This window comes from Budorcas taxicolor, chromosome 11, assembly GCF_023091745.1.
Source record: "Budorcas taxicolor isolate Tak-1 chromosome 11, Takin1.1, whole genome shotgun sequence".
Taxonomy (NCBI): domain Eukaryota; kingdom Metazoa; phylum Chordata; class Mammalia; order Artiodactyla; family Bovidae; genus Budorcas; species Budorcas taxicolor.
Genome location: NC_068920.1, coordinates 132,947,735 through 132,966,062, shown reverse-complemented (window position 1 = coordinate 132,966,062; position 18,328 = coordinate 132,947,735). Strand labels below are relative to the sequence as shown.

Genomic DNA, 18,328 nt, shown 5'->3' with positions numbered 1-18,328 from the left:
AAACTGAGCTGTGTCCAAGAAGGGTTCATTTCCTGATGGAAAGAGAATAACCAGGTAGCCACTCCCCACCGCCACCTCCCACACACCAGATTTCAGGTAGCCCTGTCAGCTTCATGCCTTTCCCCAGTGACTAAACTCCTCATATTCTTGTAACTGGAGACTCCATATTAGGTCGTTTTTCAGTCCCAAACTATGTGTTTTCATTCATGACTACCTCTTCATTCTTCCACCAAAATATACACTTAAAAGGTAAGTCAATGACAATTTATCTTTCTTTTTGGTAGAAATTTACCCGAGATACCCGGAGACATCTTGGGATGTCACAAAAGGAAGTGAAAGGATTTCCTTAGGGACCAATTTGCACAATGCTGAAGGGTCAGTCTTGTCAACAAAACAGTGCCCAACAAATCTGATTCAGGAACAGGGGCAATGGGCAGAGTTGGCAGGTTGTGCCTGGGTCTCCATCTCCTGTGCTCCACGAGCGGGGAGAAGCATCAGATTCCGGTGCCTTTGTTTAGCCAGAGGGAGGACACTGATCCTCCCACTAGTAGCGGGGATACAGGCAGCTGCAGGGAATGATGAGGGCTGGAAGCAGCAGCATCTCAAAGATGGAGAGTTGGCCTGATTCCTTGTCGGCCAAAGTGACTTCTCAGAGGGAATGGAAACAAATGGACGTCCCTTGATGACTGTCCACACTGTCTCCATTACTGTTCCATGTCCCGGAGGTCCCGAGGAGGCAGCGACTGGTCGGTTCACAGTTCCCTTCCCCGAGTTGGGAAGGTGGGCAGGAAACAGTTCGGGAAGCCATGAGTTCTTGCCAAAGCTGAAAAGCATGGGCTGCGCAGATGGGGTCACTGGAGTCCTTGGTAAGGAGCCCGAGAAGTGGAAAGAGGCTGTTTGAAGCCCGGAAAGCGGAGAGTGGGGCTCTCCCTCCGCCCGAAGCACACGCTCACCATCGGCAGGATGGATGTCTTCTGGCTTCAGCACACATCTTCTATTTCTCTAGTCCCAGAAAGCGCTCAGCAGCTGCTCACCGGCGGCGCAGGAGATGGGAGATTCCGGGACAAGCCAGGTAGAAAAAAATACACACAGGCACCTGCGTCTTCCCTGCTGGGCGCAACTGACCGGAAGGAGAGGGAGGGCTGACTGGGGCAGCGGGGTGGGGTCTAAAGGCAAGAGGAGGTGGCGGCTGGGCGGTGAGCACGGCAGGGTCAGGCGAGGGCTCCTTTCCCACACGAACTGAGTTCCACGAATAAATAACATTAATTAAATAAAGGAGGCCAAGAGCCGGCAGAAGCACGCCTGCCGGGGTCCCGCCCCCAACATACGCACACGCACATGCGCCCACACACGCACACGCACGCACGCACACCGAGCGGCAGCGAGATGAGCCAGGGTTGGCCACCCCGTCCCTGGGGTTCTGGGCGGGGGGGGGGGGGGGGACGGGGCAAGCCCGACGGAAGGTTGTCACTCGTGGTCGAGCACTGTCGTGGGGCGCAGAGCAGCAGCGGCGGCCAGCGAGCCGTGTGCGGTGGGAGGTGGAGGCCGCTGAGGACTCTGGCACCTGCAGGGGTGTAGATGAGGTTGGGGGGTTGGGGGTGCAGGAAACGGAAAAAAGTGAGAACTTTTCTTTCCCTCATCCTGTCGCTGTAGGAACTCAGCCCCCACAGCCCCAATTATCAGTCTCCCTTCACGCCCTTTGGGTACAACCACAACCCTCCTCAACGTCCACCAGCCCCCCACCTCCCCAACTGCGGTTTCCGCGCTAAGTCCATTGCCCACTCTGACCATGATGATACTGACCAGGATCTGGACTTCCGGACTTTAGACGTGGAAGGTCTTTCCAGAAAGCTGTCCAACCGCATCAGCCTCTCCATGTGTAGTGCACGGGGGTCTTGGTCTTGGTCATGAGAGAATTCCATCTCAAAGACCGCTGGCGGGGACACATCCAGCTCCAGAAACATGATGTTCTCAGCCTGTGGCGGGAATATCAGGCCAGAGGTGAGCCCTGGGCCTGATGGCCAGCCTCTTCTGGGCACTCGGGGAGATAATGGGAGTAGCAAGGGTGATGAGGCAGATAGAGGAAGCAGCCGTTGCAGGCATCCACCCACCCTTTCTATTTCCCAGCTTCTTACCCTGTACCTGGGGTGGGACCCCATTGCCATGGCAACCCGAGCATACTGGCTGATTGGCCTCTTGTAGCCCACTGCAGACGTTGGCCGCTTCTTCATTTGGCTGCTATTGCTGTAGGGAAGAGGCTATATTTTAAATCAATTTCCTCTGAACACATAGGGAGAATGATATCATGAAGGGTTACGTATCATTCAGGTAGTCAGGAGGCTGCACAGACTGCGAGTTCTGGAATTTGCTTCTCTTTGCTCTAATACAATCTGACAACTCAAAAGAGTAATAACACAAGAAGACATTTCTTCACTTTTGTTGCTTCAATTTTTTTCCACAGTGAAAAGGTCTGACTGAAGACTGGAATGAAGAAAGGCAATCCAATCTTATCTTAGCTGTCAGACTCACAGACTGGCTTCACATACTATAATAAACCATTAATTAGTGGTTCTGCTTTTCATTTTCCTTCATAGGTTTTAACACAATAAAATGATTAGAAACTCAGGCTCGAAATGCAAGAGCTCCAAAATAGCCAAACAGTCTTGAAAAAGAACAAAGGGAGAAGATTCACATTTTTCCACTTTCAAAACTTATTGGTGGTAGCTTAGTTGCTAAGTTGTGTCCCTCTTTTGCAACCCCATGGACTGTAGCCCACCAGGCTCCTCTGTCCATGGGATTCTCCAGGCAAGAATACTGGAGTGGGCTGTCATTTCCTCCTCCAGGGGATCTTCCTGACCCAGGGATCGAACCCAGGTCTCCTGCATTGCAGGCAGATTCTTTACCAACTAAGCTATAAGGGAAGCCCCTCAAAACTTATTACAACATTGTAATTCAACTATACATTAATAAAAAAACAAAAAAATTACAAAGTTACAGTAATGAAGACTGTGTGATACTGGCATAAGACATAAGGATCAATGGAACAGAATTAAGAATCTAGAAATAAACCCTTCTATTTATTACAAGCAACTGATTCTCTGTAAGGGGACCAAGACTATTCAATGGGGCATGAACAGGCTCTTCAGCAAATGGCACAGATACAGTTGGATAGCCACACACATAAAAAAACGAAGTTGGATTCTTCCCTTGTACCATACATAAAAAACTAACTTAAAAATTAATCATAGACTTCAATGTAAGTGCTAAACCTATAAGACTCTTAGGTAAAACAAAGGAGTAAATCTTCATAACCTTATAAAATGGGAGAAATTATCTGCAAATCATCCATGCAATATATGAGTTGTATTTCAGTTCAGTTCAGTTCAGTTCAGTCGCTCAGTCGTGTCTGACTCCTTGCAACCCCATGAATTGCAGCACACCAGGCCTCCCTGTCCATCACCAACTCCCGGAGTTCACCCAAACTCAGATCCACCGAGTCAGTGATGCCATCCAGCCATCTCATCCTCTGTCGTCCCCTTCTCCTCCTGCCTCCAATCCCTCCCAGCATCAGAGTCTTTTCCAATGAGTCAACTCTTCGCATAAGGTGGCCAAAGTACTGGAGTTTCAGCTTTAGCATCAGTCCTTCCAAAGAACACCAAGGACTGATCTCCTTTAGAATGGACTGGTTGGATCTCCTTGCAGTCCAAGGGACTCTCAGGAGTCTTATCCAACACCACAGTTCCAAAGCATCAATTCTTTGGCGCTCAGCTTTCTTCACAGTCCAACTCTCACATCCATACATGACCACTGGAAAAACCATAGCCTTGACTAGATGGACCTTTGTGGGCAAACTAATGTCTCTGCTTTTGAATATGCTATCCAGGTTGGTCATAACTTTCCTTCCAAGGAGTAAGCATCTTTTAATTTCATGGCTGCAATCACCATCTGCAGTGATTTTGGAGCCCCCAAAATAAAGTCTGACACTGTTTCCACTGTTTACCCATCTATTTCCCATGAAGTGATGGGACCAGATGCCATGATCTTCATTTTCTGAATGTTGAGCTTTAAGCCAACTTTTTCACTCTTCTCTTTCACTTTCATCAAGAGGCTTTTTAGTTCCTCTTCACTTTCTGCCATAACGGTGGTGTCATCTGCATATCTGAGGTTATTGATATTTCTCCTGGCAATCTTGATTCCAGCTGTGCTTCTTCCAGCCCAGTGTTTCTCATGATGTACTCTGCATAGAAGTTAAATAAGCAGGGTGACAATATACAGCCTTGACGTACTCCTTTTCCTATTTGGAACCAGTCTGTTGTTCCATGTCCAGTTTTAACTGTTGCTTCCTGACCTGCATACAGATTTCTCAAGAGGCAGGTCAGGTGGCCTGGTATTCCCATCTCTTTCAGAATTTTCCGGTTTATTGTGATCCACACAGTCAAAGGCTTTGGCATAGTCAATAAAGCAGAAATAGATGTTTTTCAAGAATTCTCTTGCTTTTTCCATGATCCAGCGGATGTTGGAAATTTGATCTCTGGTTCCCCTGCCTTTTCTAAATCCAGCTTGAACATCTGGAAGTTCATGGTTCACGTATTGCTGAAGCCTGGCTTGGAGAATTTTGAGCATTACTTTACTAGCGTGTGAGATGAGTGCAGTTGTACGGTAGTTTGAGCATTCTTTGGCATTGCCTTTCTTTGGGATTGGAATGAAAACTGACCTTTTCCAGTCCTGTGGCCACTGCTGAGTTTTCCAAATTTGCTGGCATATTGAGTGCAGCACTTTCACAGCATCATCTTCCAGGATTTGAAATAGCTCAACTGGAATTCCATCACCTCCACTAGCTTTGTTTGTAGTGATGCTTTCTAAGGCCCACTTGACTTCACATTCCAGGATGTCTGGCTCTAGATGAGTGATCACACCATCGTGATTATCTTGGTCGTGAAGATTTTTGTACAGTTCTTCTGTGTATTCTTGCCACCTCTTCTTAATATCTTCTGCTTCTGTTAGGTTCATACCATTTCTGTCCTTTATTGAGCCCATCTTTGCCTGAAATGTTCCCTTGGTATCTCTAATTTTCTTGAAGAGATCTCTAGTCTTTCCCATTCTGTTGTTTTCCTCTATTTCTTTGCATTGATCGCTGAGGAAGGCTTTCTTATCTCTCCTTGCTATTCTGAGTTGTATTTAGAATCTATAAATAACTCTTATAAATCAACAATAAAAAGACAAATAATCCAGTTTAAAACTGGACAAAGGATCTGGATAGCCATTTCTCCAAAGAAAATATATAATGGCCAGTAAGCACATGAAAAGATGCTCAACACTATTAGTTATTATGAAGATGCAAATCAAACCCACAGTGAGATACCACTTCATGATATCTCATTGGCTACTAGGATAACTATAATCCTGGAAGACAGATAATAACACATGTTGGTGAAGATACAGAGAAATTGGACCCTCCAGGCATTGTTGGTGGGAATATAATATGACGCAGCCTCTTTGCAAACAGTATAGCGGTTCTTCAAAAAGTTAAACATGGAGTTACCGTATGACCTGGTACTTCCATTACTAGAGGTACATAGTCATGAAAACTGAAAACATATGCCCTACAAAAACTCATACATGAATGTTCAAAGAAGAATTATTTGTAATAGCCAAAAAGTAGAAATAACCCAAATGACTATTCATTTATGAAAAATAAACAAAATGTGGAATATCATAGAATGGAATATTATTCAGCAACAAAAAGGAATGAAGGACTGATGCATGCTACAATGTAGAAGAACCTTGAAAACATTTTGCCAAGTGAAAGATACTAGATATAAAAGACCACATGTTGTATGACTCCATTTATATGAACTATCTGGAATAGGCAAGTCCATAGGGACAGAAAGTGGATAGACTGGTGGTTTTCTAGGGATGGGGACACTAGGGAGCAAATGGGTCTAAGGTTTCTTTTTGGAGTGATGAAAATGTTCTGGAATTCGACAGTGGTATTGTTATGTAACTGTGAACATACTAAAATCCACTGAATAATATACTTTAAAGTGGTGAACTTTGTGTCTAGTTTATATCTCAACAAAGCTATTACTTATAAAACAAAACTCAGGCTTTGCTTTTAAAACATGCGTATTCTTTGACCCAAATTCCCATTCCTAGGAATTTCCCTATGGAAATAATCAGAGATGGGGTCAAAAATTTGGGATGTTTGCTCCAATATTATTTACAAGTACAAACAATTAGAAACAAACCAAATGTGCACCAGAATGGACAAGTTAAATTATTCAGTCATGTGAAGGAATATTATGCAGTCTGGCTTTATGTAGCCATGAAAAGATTTCTATAACATATTAAGTAAAACAGCAAATAAAAAGATGAAATTTGTTTTGATTTTAAAGAAGTGTGTATACATGTGTGGACGCTTAGAAAGAAGTTTGGATATTCAACGAAATGTTAATAGTAATTGTCTTTGGATGGTTTTACAATTTTTAAAATGTATAAGTTTATATCTAATAAGTTATTTCAAGTACTCAGAAAAGCACAGAAAATAATATACATCTGTTTACCTACCATCCAGTTTTGCTAAATCTTAACATTTTGTTATACTTAACACCAAATCTTTTTTGAGAAGTAAAATATAGGCACAGTTTTTAAGACTTTCCTTCTCCAGAATTAATCCCTCTCTTGAATTTGGTGATTATTAATGTCAGGCATGTTTTAATATTTATATATGTATATATTTATAAACAATATATATAGTATTGTATGCCTATTTCTAAATTTTGTACTGTATAGTACAGATACATTTTTTGTGTGCCCAAATATATCTTTTATATTTATCCATGCTGCTCTAGATTAGATGATTACAATTTAACTATACTGATTATCTTAAGGTTTCAATATAGCATTTTATGTTTTTTATATGTTCTCTTGTTGATGGACATCTAAGTCAATTCCTTTTTCTCTCTCCCTTTCTATTTAACACAGTGCTGTTGTAAAGACTTCTGTATGTACAGGTATCTTTAAATATATATTCAACAGTTTCTTTGGGGTATATACCCAGGAATGGAATGGTTCCAACGTGCATCTTCAGTTTTACTAGATATTGCCCAAGAGGCTATATACCTACAAGAAAGTTCCCATTGCTTTATATTCTGGCCAACTCACAGTATGTTAGACTTTTTATACTCTCAGCAACTTAATGAGTGTGAGGTATTTGAAAAAATAAAAATAGGAAAGAAAACAAGACAGTTATTTCCACTAAAAAATTAACAGGGTTTAGAGTCAGGCAGATCCAAGTTTGAATGTTGGCTCTACGCCTTAGGCTTTGTTACCTTGGGAAGCAGCTTATTATCCCTGAGCTTCAGATATCTCACCATCCTACAGAACTGCTGAGATTTAACAAGACAAGCACGTAGCACAATACACCGCAAGGGCTCAATACGTGGCAGCTGTGATGATTATTTATTCTCATCTCCACTTGCTAATTTCAAACAGGGATATGAACAAGCAATGAAAAAAGCCGAAAGGCAGACAGAAGATAGAAGAGAAGAAAAAACAGGCTGAGTAACTCAGAGATAGGACATTCTGTCCTTGACTAGGAGAACAAGCCGTGCAGGACCTGACAGAACAATGCCAGCCTTCTGCCACAGCAAGTAGTGAAAAACCACAGTCTCAGGTTTTATCTTAAGGAATGCTGGATTCCACTTGGGGTTCCCACCAACCCCTCTTCATAGATGAAAAGGAAGGAAGGAGGAAGCTGTAGAAGCCCCAGCTTGCTCTGCTGCTGTGGACCCTCTGAGAGGTGAGGAGGTGGCTTTTGGCGAGAGGAGCAGGAAAATCAGTAAAATAATAGCTTATCATTTATAAGGTGCATCTCTGCATCTAATTAAAACTTTACAACTTCCTGAGGTTCAGATGGGACAGAAAAGGAGACTGAGGCTCAGAAAAGTGAAATGCCTTGTACGCCCAAGGTCATACAACTAGAAAGAGACTGGGAACTGAACTTTCCCAAATGCTCCTTTTAGATGCCATGGTGTCTTTCAGGAGCACACACACAACTGTCTGGGCCTCAGCGTGCCTCGAAGGCTGCAGGCTCTGGGAACGCGACAAGCGAACAGGGCTGGACGAGCAGAGCCGTGGATCAGTGTGAACTGGCAGCCTGACCCAATAAAGATGCCAGGGCTATTCTGGGTGGCAGGAGGGAAGAAGGGGGTGGGGGAGGGGAGTCTGTAATTGGGACACCAAACTTCCATCTCCTCTCTCTCTGCCCCAGGCCTACTTTCCATGATTGATCCCTCTGTAGTAAGCAGGTTGTGGCTGACAGCCCAGAATGGAGGCCTGGCTCTGGAGTATCCACCCCTCCCAAAAGAAAGCCACAGCAGTTATCCTGTGCTTAGCAGATCCTCAGAGTTCTCTTAGGACCCTCTCTCCACATAACTTCTATCACAAGATTATATATATTCTCCCCTTAATATTAAAAATATCAGTCCCATCTCAGAGGCTGATCCCAATCTCATTGCCAGCTGTCTGCTTACCATACCTTTCTTCTATTCTGAAAACCAGCAGCCAACATCACAGGGTGTGTTTTCTCATTCCATGTCCTTTACAAGCACCCACCACAGCAAATCTGACTTTTCTCCATGATCGATCAGGTGCCCCCGTCCCTGTAGGTCAGCTGTCCACCTTGCAGCATCCTTTGGCTCATCTGAACTGCCCCACCCCCTTCCCACGCCCCCTCCGCATGGCTCACCGCTGCCTGGGAAGGCAAAAACTTCTCCTAGTTTCAGACTCTTTTTCAGTTTTCACAGGCCTGGGAATAAATCTAGGGACTCAACCCAGAGCTGAGAATGTTCTGACTGAGGTAAATTTTGCCTCTGTAACAAAACCAGCTTAACCTTCTATCCTTATTCTGTTTAGAGCAAGGAATGCTCTCTCTAAACTCGGAGGCAGCCTGATTTAAACATCAAAATCTAAAACAAAAGCAACAAGTCAAACTGTCCTTCTATGGCACTTGTAGGGGATGATGACAAACTGATTTCTCTGGAGTCCCCAAAATTATCATGTTGGCTTATTGGTATAACAGCAACCATTGATGGACCATCTGCTCTGTGCGAGGTAGTGGCCTAGAACAGGCCCCCACCTCCCCAACACACACAGACACATGCGTGTTATTTCATTTCAATCTTGACAGTCCTGCAGGGATTTTTGTTTCATCATCCCGACTTTGCAGGTGAAGAAACTTGGGTTCAGAGAAGTTAAGAAACCTTCTCAAGGCAGAGCAGGGACCAGAATTCCAAATGTTCTACATCCCAAACCAGCCTCTTTCTACTGCACCATGACGCTCTGAAAAGAGTCTAGAGTGGCCAGGAATGCAAAGAGCAAAGGGCTAAAGTTACAAATAGAATTTTTGAACCGCAAAACATGGGCTATAGATACTGCCAAATATACAACCCTTAGAAGACAGTTGTATATAAATACAATTAAAAATAAAGTCTATTATGAGAAGCCAAACATAAAAGGTCCTACTTGTAAAACCGTGATGGTTGAAGGTAGCTGCCAATATTTTCTTTTCAAAGTAACTTTAACCAAAATTATTTGCGATTGTGGAACAGACCTCACCTGAAGTTACTGTATATCAGCGAGAGACAGTAGAGAAAAGAAAAGGGACAGACTTCCAAAATAAGTTGATATGAGTGTGTTTCAAGGGCTCCCCAACAATAACTCCTTGTTTTAGAAAGAAGTGCAGGGAAGAGTGTGGGGGTAGATGCCTGCAGCTAGAGGAGGAGAGGAAATGTTTCTTCCAGCAAAAGCTTTCTAGAGGGACAGCATGACTTTAGGTAATTTCTTTCCAACAAGGCTTTTGTCCTCTCATTTTGAGTAGCCTTCAGTGTCTCATCCCCAGAACACCACAGGCCAAAGTGAAGCAGAATACTCCACAGGTGAATTGAGCAAACGGGACAATGCCTTCATTCGTTAAATATATTTGGGGACAAAAGAGGTTTTCAGCCCTGATCAAGTTATATTGCAAACAGTGGGACCCAGTCCTCCCAGAGAGGCAGCTTGTTCCACAGTCTCAGGCCCCAGGGCTCCCAGAAATGGGGGAAGCTGCATCCAAGGCCCTCCCCTCTCTGGCTGTGAAAGGAGGGGCTTGGGGCACAGATCCAGGCCAGTGACTCTGACACCAGGATGCTACCCTGGGGCGCTCTGTGCTGACTTATTATCTCACCTGGAAATTCCAATTAGGAGGAAAGTGTTTTTACTTTAACCACCAACTGCTGTGGAAAAAAAATTGCTTTCATAAAAATCTTCCTAGATCTGTTACTACTTCTCTGTTGTATTTTTGTGGTTTTTTAAAAAGTTCTGAGATACATATTATTTATTGCAGTTATCAGACAACGGACAGGTGACATTAAAAAAGAAAATAATTTTTGGAGGAGTAATTCAGAATAGCATGTAGTTGACTACCTGGTATTTATTAACAAGTCTTTTTGAAGTAATTTATTTATTGGAATTTTTTCTTAAAGAAATCTATAATACCTGTTTATATCAACTGTATTTAAGTACAGTGGAGAACACTGGGATGTCACAATTACCTTAATACTTTTTACCCTTACCCAGATTATTTTCTACACAAAATAAATATTCTGCATTCCGAAGAGGGACATACAGATTCTGTATGAAATAGCATGGTTAAGTTGTGAATATACTTAACCGTAACTTTGAAAAAGCTTGTGAAAGTATTTATATGTTTACAATTTTAATATAAAATTTTATGGGAACACAGTCCTTTTGGGATCCAGTCAGAAAGCTGCTAATGGAGACATACAAATGCGGGCTGGTGAACAACTGTATACAGATTTAAGCCAACAGGGTATGTACACTGGTTCTTCCCAAAAAGTTATGGAAATGAAAACACTACAGAGTAAGCTAAAGCAAGCAGCTTTTGAGGAATGAGCCAAATTTTTAGGCTTTCCAATGACAAAAGAAAACACTGAATCTTTCTGTCTTTGCCTTACTAGGCTGCTGCTGCTGCTGCTGCTGCTGCTAAGTCGCCTCAGTCGTGTCCAACTCTGTGCGACCCCATAGACAGCAGCCCACCAGGCTCCTCTGTCCCTGGGATTCTCCAGGCAAGAACACTGGAGTGGGTTGCCATGTCCTTCTCCAGGTGCCTTACCAGGCAGGAGAGGGAATAAATCAACAGTAAGCAAAGATACCAAGTAGAGGACTTCTATTTTACAAGCTGTTACTGGTATCTACTCTAGATATTATTTAACATGTGCTATTTTAAGATAGCTGTTTTAATTTTTTTAAGTCTGTGTATGGTTTTTCAGTGTATGCACACCACTTTATTTTTGCAAAAAGAGAAGTTATTTTAAAAGTTAAAAAAATATTTAAAGTTATTTGAGTAAAAGGAAGAAAGCAAACTTAAAAAAGAAGTAGAATAAAGAATGGAAATTCATACACATTAAGCAGAAAGTGTATTTTAGCTTCAGGCAAAGTACCACCATGCTTTGAAGTCTGAATTGTGTGCTTAGGCAGTCAAGTAAAAATTGCAGGGACAATGTTTCGAGAAACGAATAAACTCCTCTGAAGCATGAAATTTTCAAAACTCAAATCAAGATCCCTTTTTAGTTCCAGATTAAAGGAAGAGGCATGATTAAATGCAATGCACCATCACAGGTGGGCTGGTGTGGGTGGGGAAGAATTGCCTTAATGGATATTATTGAGCTAACTGGCTAAAATTGAATATTGTTTGTTGTATATTCATCTGGTGTCAATACAGAATTTCCTGAATCTGATCACTGTACTGTGGTTATGTAAGAGAATGTCCTCGTTCTTAGGAAATATGGGTAAAAGGTTGACTGTCTGCAACTTAATCTCAAATTGTTGGGGGCAGGGGATTAATCAAGCAAGATGTGGCAAGATGCTAACAACTGGGGAGTTTTGGTGAAAAGCACACGGGAATTCTTTGTATTATTCTTGATTTTCAAAATTAAAAATTCAAATATAAATCAACTATACTCCAATAAAAAATTTTAAAATAAAGTTAGCCAGTAAGAAAAAAAAAAACATACCTTTTCAGAGCTTCTCTCATCCATCTCTGTCTAATGTAAAGAAATTCCTCTACCTACAAACTTTCACCTTGAGAACTTTGTAAGCACAAAATGACCTTACAAAACCTCACCAGCATCTTCCTCCAGTGGATGGCAATGAAACAGTTTCTGAACCTAGCTTCCAGTAGAATCAGCTGGAGGATTTGAAAAAACAATTAAAAAAAAAAAAGTCCTGGGATCCACCCATACGACCCCTTAAATCAGATTATCTGGAGCCCAGCTCAGAGGCGATTCTAGATGCAGCCAGGGTGGAGAACATCTGCAATAAATGATATACTACTACAGGTCTCTACTTAGATTGGAAAGGTGGATTTTAACTCCAAACTGACCCCATTGAAAAGTCCTTTACTCATGAACTGGCTGCTTACCAACTTACACATGGGGTATGTATGTCAAGATTGGTTCTTCCCAAAGAGTAATGGAAATGCAAACACTGCAGAGTAAGCTAAAGCAAGCAGCTTTTGAGGAATGAGCCAAATTTTCAGGCTTCCCAATGACAAAGAAAACACTGAATCTTTCTCTTTGCCTACCTAGGCTAGGAGATGCAATAATTCAACAGTAAGCAAAGATACTGATTGCAGGACTTGGGCAGGATCAGCCCTTCAGAAAGTAGGCAAATCAAGTAGGCAATCTGATGCTCCAGTGAGGAGTTACGGATCTCTAAAATTAGCTTCCCACTCCAGCTTTGGGGAAACTCTTGCCCTAACTTGGTATTAATATTCCTAGGATAGATAAAGAATTGCCGGGGAAGTGCACTGGTGTCCTGCCTCTGGAGCACCCCTGTACACAGATTTTCAACGAAGGGGCAGGGGTTCGGCTGGGTGAGGCAGTCACTCGGCTGGGTGTGCCTGTCCAGTCTTGTTCTTCAGGGCCACCAGCAGAGGGAGCTACACACCCAGCCAATGGATGCAAACCAAGAGCTAGGACGTGGAAACAGGTGGAAATGCTGAATCACCCAGCTGAGTAAGGCTACAAAGACCTCACCTGTCTGTCCTTTCTTGATCCGGTTCTTTTTCTGTATTCCTCACTGGACTGTGAGCTCTGACTGTGTCTTATTGACCTTCTGTCTGCAGAGTCTCCCACAGTGTCTGACACACAGTAAATGCTTGGCAATATTATCTACTGATGCTGTTTTGGGCATCTGACAAACGAATATTCACCAGACTGGCCAAGTGTTAGCCAGCTAGTATTTTCTGGACCAACGAGACACTGTATTTAACGTTCCTTCCTTCATGGAGATCCCTGTATTTGGTCCTGAAAAAACCCATCCTCCATCTCCCCCAAGCGCCTGGCCACCCCTAATCAGGGGTGAGCTTGAGAGTCCCTAGGCCCAGAGAGCGGGATGGGAGACTCACGCTCCACTAGGAACAAGGGGCTGGAACTTCCACTGATCCTCCTCGCAGTCTAGGAAAAGCCGGTTCATGATCTTGTTCTTCTCCTCTGGGGGGATGAAGTTCTCGATGATTAGGTACCTGGGAGCAGGAATGAGGTAGAGATGGGGGTTTGGGGAGTGAGACCACGCAGTGCAGGTGAAGGTTGCAAGAGAAGAGACAAGCAAGATACAAAGAGGCAGAGGGAACAGAGAAAATGGAAAAACCAAAAAGTCGGGGGGAGGGGGTCCCTAGAGAAACAATGGAGCCTGGAAATCAGTTTCTCAAGCAAAGATTATAGACTCAGGGCCTTAGGAGGTACTTCTGGGCAACACCCAGCATGCACTTTACAAGGTTCATCTAATGCAGGCAGAGGACAGAAAGGAGAAAACAGGAGGTAGAAGATACTGCAATGGGTCCCTCCCCCATTCATTCCTTCCATTCCTATGGGTCATGGACATGGGTGAGGAGAAAGAACTGAAGCCTTCAGGAAAGAGAGGAGCCTGTCAGGGAGAGGCCCGGAGCCTGAGAGATGGCTGTGCGGGCCCCAGCTGGGAAGAGAAGGGGCCCTACTTGAGCTTGAGTTCCCGGGTCTGCTCATTCTGCGCCTCCTCCAGGTCCTGCCGCACGCGGATGTACTCGTCGTGCTGGTCCTGGATCTCCGCCTTCACCGCCTGCAGCTTGGCGTAGAGCTGGCGAGGGAAGGTGCAGCTCAGAGGCGGTACGGAGTGGCACCCAACGAGGCTCGACTCCCCCAGCCTGCAGGCTCAGGGTCCATCGGCTCAGTCCAGGATGAGGCCAGGGTCCCCGTGTGAATGTCCCTCATCCATCAGGTCGGGTTATTTTAAGGGCTGCCTCATCCCTCCGACACCGCTCACTCTCAGCTGCTGTCCACATCGTGCAATGCTCAAGTTTGATGGGACCTGGGGAACCTTCTGGTCCAACACCCTCTTTTTATAGATAGGAAACTCAGGCACAGGTTTGCTCAAGGTCACACACAAGGTGCAGAAGAGCCTGAATCAGGACCCGAGTATCAGGACTACTGGTCCAGGGTTCAGGGGAGCCTCAGCCAGTTTGCAAAGTGGCCTATCCCTCTCCAGCGGCTCTCAAAAGGCGGGGTGTGGGGAGGGCAACCCCGATCCCACTGTCTGTCCCACTCCTAACACACCGCGAGGTATGGAAACTGGAAACTGCCTCTGGAACTGGGCCTCTGCCGGGCCTGCTCTGGAGCAGCCACCTCAGCAATGAAAGGGCTTTCCAGGCTCTTCCAGAATCCAGGCTGGAATCTGCGGCTTCCTGCCCTAGGCCCTCAGCTCATGCTCCTGCCATTCCCTGGCCATGGACCTCACAGGGTCCTGGTGGCCAATACTCTCATCTCTGGAGGGCCTTGTGCTTCCTCTCTGAGCTCTCCCAGGCTCAAGTCTCCACTCCCCTGGCCTGCTCAGTGTCTGACTATCCAAACAGTGACTCACTGGTGACACTGCAGGACAGGGGCAAGTGACCCAGGACGAGGGCAGCAAACCTGCAGAGCGGAAGTGAAAGCATTCCCAGCCTCTCAGGCCCCTCTTGAAGCAAGAGAAAAGGTTCTATTCCACCCAGACCCCTGCATCCCCTGGCTCCTCACCCCAGCACCCAGGCAACGTAACTCAAGGGGTCAGCGGTCAAGCAAAGTGGGGAGGGGTCGCTAAAGCACAACCTGCCTTGGGCAGGTGACTGCCAGGCCCTCACACACACCCAGACCCAGGGTCCTGCTGTGCCAACTTACCTTCTTGAGTTTCTTGGTTTTGACCTCCACCTCCTGCTGCAGGGACGTGTAGGTGCCCCGGAGCTCCATGGTCTCCTCGTCCCGGAGCATCATCTCTTGCTGCATTTCCCGCTCGCGGCGTTTCTAGGTCGGGGCAGGGGACAGGGCTCAGAGGAGCAGCACATACCGGCAAGACCCAAGGGAGCTCTGCCTGTCATGGAACCTGGATCCGTCGTGGCCACAGGAGCCAGGAGGACACAGAGAGGTTCTCACAGCCCAGGTCCATCGCTCCCACCCCATCCTCAGTGGAGGCCTCTCTGGACCTTCTTCCCAGCTCACAGGGCCATGCTTTTGCAGGCACTGCCCCACGTGGAAGGAGACCCCGCCCCTAACCGCTGGGGCTTCCAGGGCCGTTGACCACATCCACTGATGCCCAGGTACTGGCTTTTCAGCTGTCTCAGCCTCTCCTGTGTAGTATCACAGCTGATTGGTAAGACCAACAAACTGTGGTTCTTGATGCTTTCGGAAACAGTTGGTGAAGAACTCACACCTTTGTGGAAGGTTTGGGAATTAGGATCGGGTGCCCTGTAGAAGCTGACATCATGGAGAGCCAGCACCTGGGCGGGTGGACCCATAGGATGCACAGAGTTAGGTTTTCAGCCCTGTAATTCCAGGGACCCTGAGTTCATGATGACTCACTGCCTTCAGCCCCCCAGATCTGACCTCAAGGCCATGCACCACCCCCCAGGGACCTGAAGCCCCCAGCCCCACCTGCTCGGCAATCTCCTGCCTCTTTAGTTCGAGCATCTTCTGCTGCTCATTGGTGTGATCCATGATGTTCCTGCCCCCGATGAGCAGCTTGCTCTCCATGGCCTGGGGACACAGAGGGGTAAAGAGATGGGTTTTCAAAGGGCCAGAGCAGCCCCAGCTTGAGAGGTTTGGCTTCCCTGCCCTTCAGGGCAAGAACAGAAGATATGTCCCAGATGGGGGCTCAGGACCCTCACCAAGAAGGAAGTTTTCCCCTCTAGCCTCGTGGGCCCCAGCACAAGGCTCCCATTGTAAGCAAGACCATTAGGTGAGTCAAGGCAGGGAAGCCCTCAGAGAATACAGGGCACCTGATCTGTTTGCTTTGGATACGGATGGAAGGCTGGTTCATCATGCTCGGGGAAGGGAATGCGGGCGGCGATCTAATCCTGGCAACCAGGACCAGCTGGTGTTCAGGAGGCAGGGAGATGCAGGATACAGTCTCTGAGCAGCCTGGCCCTTTAGCTAACTGGCTCCTGACTCAGGAAGGGGGCTCTCATTCAGACAGCAGGAAAGGGTCTGCTCTTCAGCTGGAAAACAGAAGAAAAGACATAGGGAGAAGACTCCCCAGCACTGAAGGGCATTTGGGGCCCCAGAAGCAGCCGGCGTTTGGAGATGGCCAGAAAGACTTGAGCTCCACCCACTCACTGCAAGGTCTCAGCCCAATTACCCTTCATCTCTCACATCTGTAACCCTGGGGCCACCCCTGCTCTGAGAAAGACAGCCAGCAAACATCCGCTGAGCGTTACTGGCCAGGTGCCTCCAACTTTACCCCTAGAGAGACCTCAATCAATAAGGAAGGAAGCTAAGAGCAACTGGCTTCAGGTCATGCAGCTGGTTAATAAAGAGGTGAACCAGTCTCCCCAATGAGCCCTGTGCTATGCGCAGCCCCTCACCTGGTGCTTGGCACAGACATTGTGTAGGTGCTCACTGAATCTGAAGCTTTAAGAATAACAGCCATGGATAAATTGTGCCAGTTGTGACTACATAAAATGCATTTTCACTGTTGCTAGTCTGAGGGTGCTGCCCAGCTGTTCTCTGATTTCATCCCAGGCCTCCTGGAAGGTTGAAATCACCTTGAGCCACCAAAAGAAACTGGCTGCCTCCCCACTGGAATTCTTCCCAGTGGAAGTTGCTGACCGACTGAGGGCTCTCAAAGCAGGGAGTGCTGGCAAAAGAGAGCAGGGGGTCCCTGTATCCCATACATCATGGATGACAGAGCAGGACAGGAGTTGAAGGTGGCTTCTGGAGGGGGTCAGAGGTGGGGCTTCTCCCAAACCAGATGCTCTAGAGAAGATTCGAGTGAGGGAGGCACAGGGCCACAGCTGATGCCCTGCTTTTTTCTACCTGATTTAAAGACTGGGGATGAGGGTGGAGAGAGAAGCACAGGGCAAGGAATCAAGAGGAAGAAAATAATTCTTTTCTCCTCACCTGCTATGTGCCAGGTGTCTCACACTTATTTCTGCTCATAACCCTTTAAGCAATGGATCTCAAGATTTTGGTGTACATTAAAATCACCTAGGGAGCTTTTAAAAGGCTCAATGACCAGACTACACCCTGAAAGTGTTAGTCGCTCAGTCGTATCCAACTGACTTTGTGACCCTGTGGACTGTAGCCCTCCAGGCTCTTCTGTCCACGGAATTCTCCAGGCAAGAATACTGGAGTGAGTTGCTATTTCCTACTTCAGGGGATCTTCCCAACTCAGTGATCAAACCTGGGTCTCCTGCCTTGCAGGCATTCTTTACAGTCTGAGCCACCAGGGAAATCCCAGACTATACCGTACCACCAGTTAAACTGGAAATGGAGGAGGGTAGGGAGGTGGTGGGGAGAAGGCAATGGCATCCCACTCCAGTACTCTTGCCTGGAAAACCACATGGACGGAGAAGCCTGGTAGGCTGCAGTCCATGGTGTCACTAAGAGTTGGACACAACTGAGCGTCTTCACTTTCACTTTTCACTTTCATGCATTAGAGAAGGAAATGGCAACCCACTCAAGTGTTCTTGCCTAGAGAATACCAGGGAAGGGGAGCCTGTTGAGCTGCCGTCTATGAGGTCGCACAGGGTCGGACACGACTGAAGCAACTTAGCGGCAACAACAGCAGCAGCAGCAGGGAGGTGGTGAGGTCCAGGCATCGGTGGATTTTAAAGGTTCCCAGGGGATTTGGGGGTGCAATCAAATTGGAGAATCACTGCTTTCTGCAGTCCCCAGAACCAGCATTATCTGAGAACTTGTTTGAAATGCAGAATCTCCGGCCCTCCACAGGCCTAGTGAATCAGCATCTGAGACCCCCTCCAGTA

At 46.1% G+C, this 18,328-nt stretch overlaps 1 protein-coding gene across 1 annotated transcript in view; it reads right to left on the bottom strand.

Moving 5' to 3' along the window:
• Nucleotides 1-1,437: 1,437 nt before the first annotated feature.
• Nucleotides 1,438-18,328, bottom strand: part of KIF3C (kinesin family member 3C) — a 33,499-nt gene continuing 16,608 nt past the window's right edge. Inside the window, exons 2-8 of the mRNA XM_052648405.1 lie at nucleotides 15,999-16,100; nucleotides 15,249-15,371; nucleotides 14,057-14,175; nucleotides 13,469-13,585; nucleotides 2,136-2,244; nucleotides 1,804-1,976; nucleotides 1,438-1,564 (exon numbers count right to left, since the gene is read on the bottom strand). Of these exons, the coding sequence (XP_052504365.1) occupies nucleotides 1,468-1,564; nucleotides 1,804-1,976; nucleotides 2,136-2,244; nucleotides 13,469-13,585; nucleotides 14,057-14,175; nucleotides 15,249-15,371; nucleotides 15,999-16,100 (840 nt within the window). The 3' untranslated portion in view covers nucleotides 1,438-1,467. The remainder of the gene's footprint in view (nucleotides 1,565-1,803; nucleotides 1,977-2,135; nucleotides 2,245-13,468; nucleotides 13,586-14,056; nucleotides 14,176-15,248; nucleotides 15,372-15,998; nucleotides 16,101-18,328) is intronic.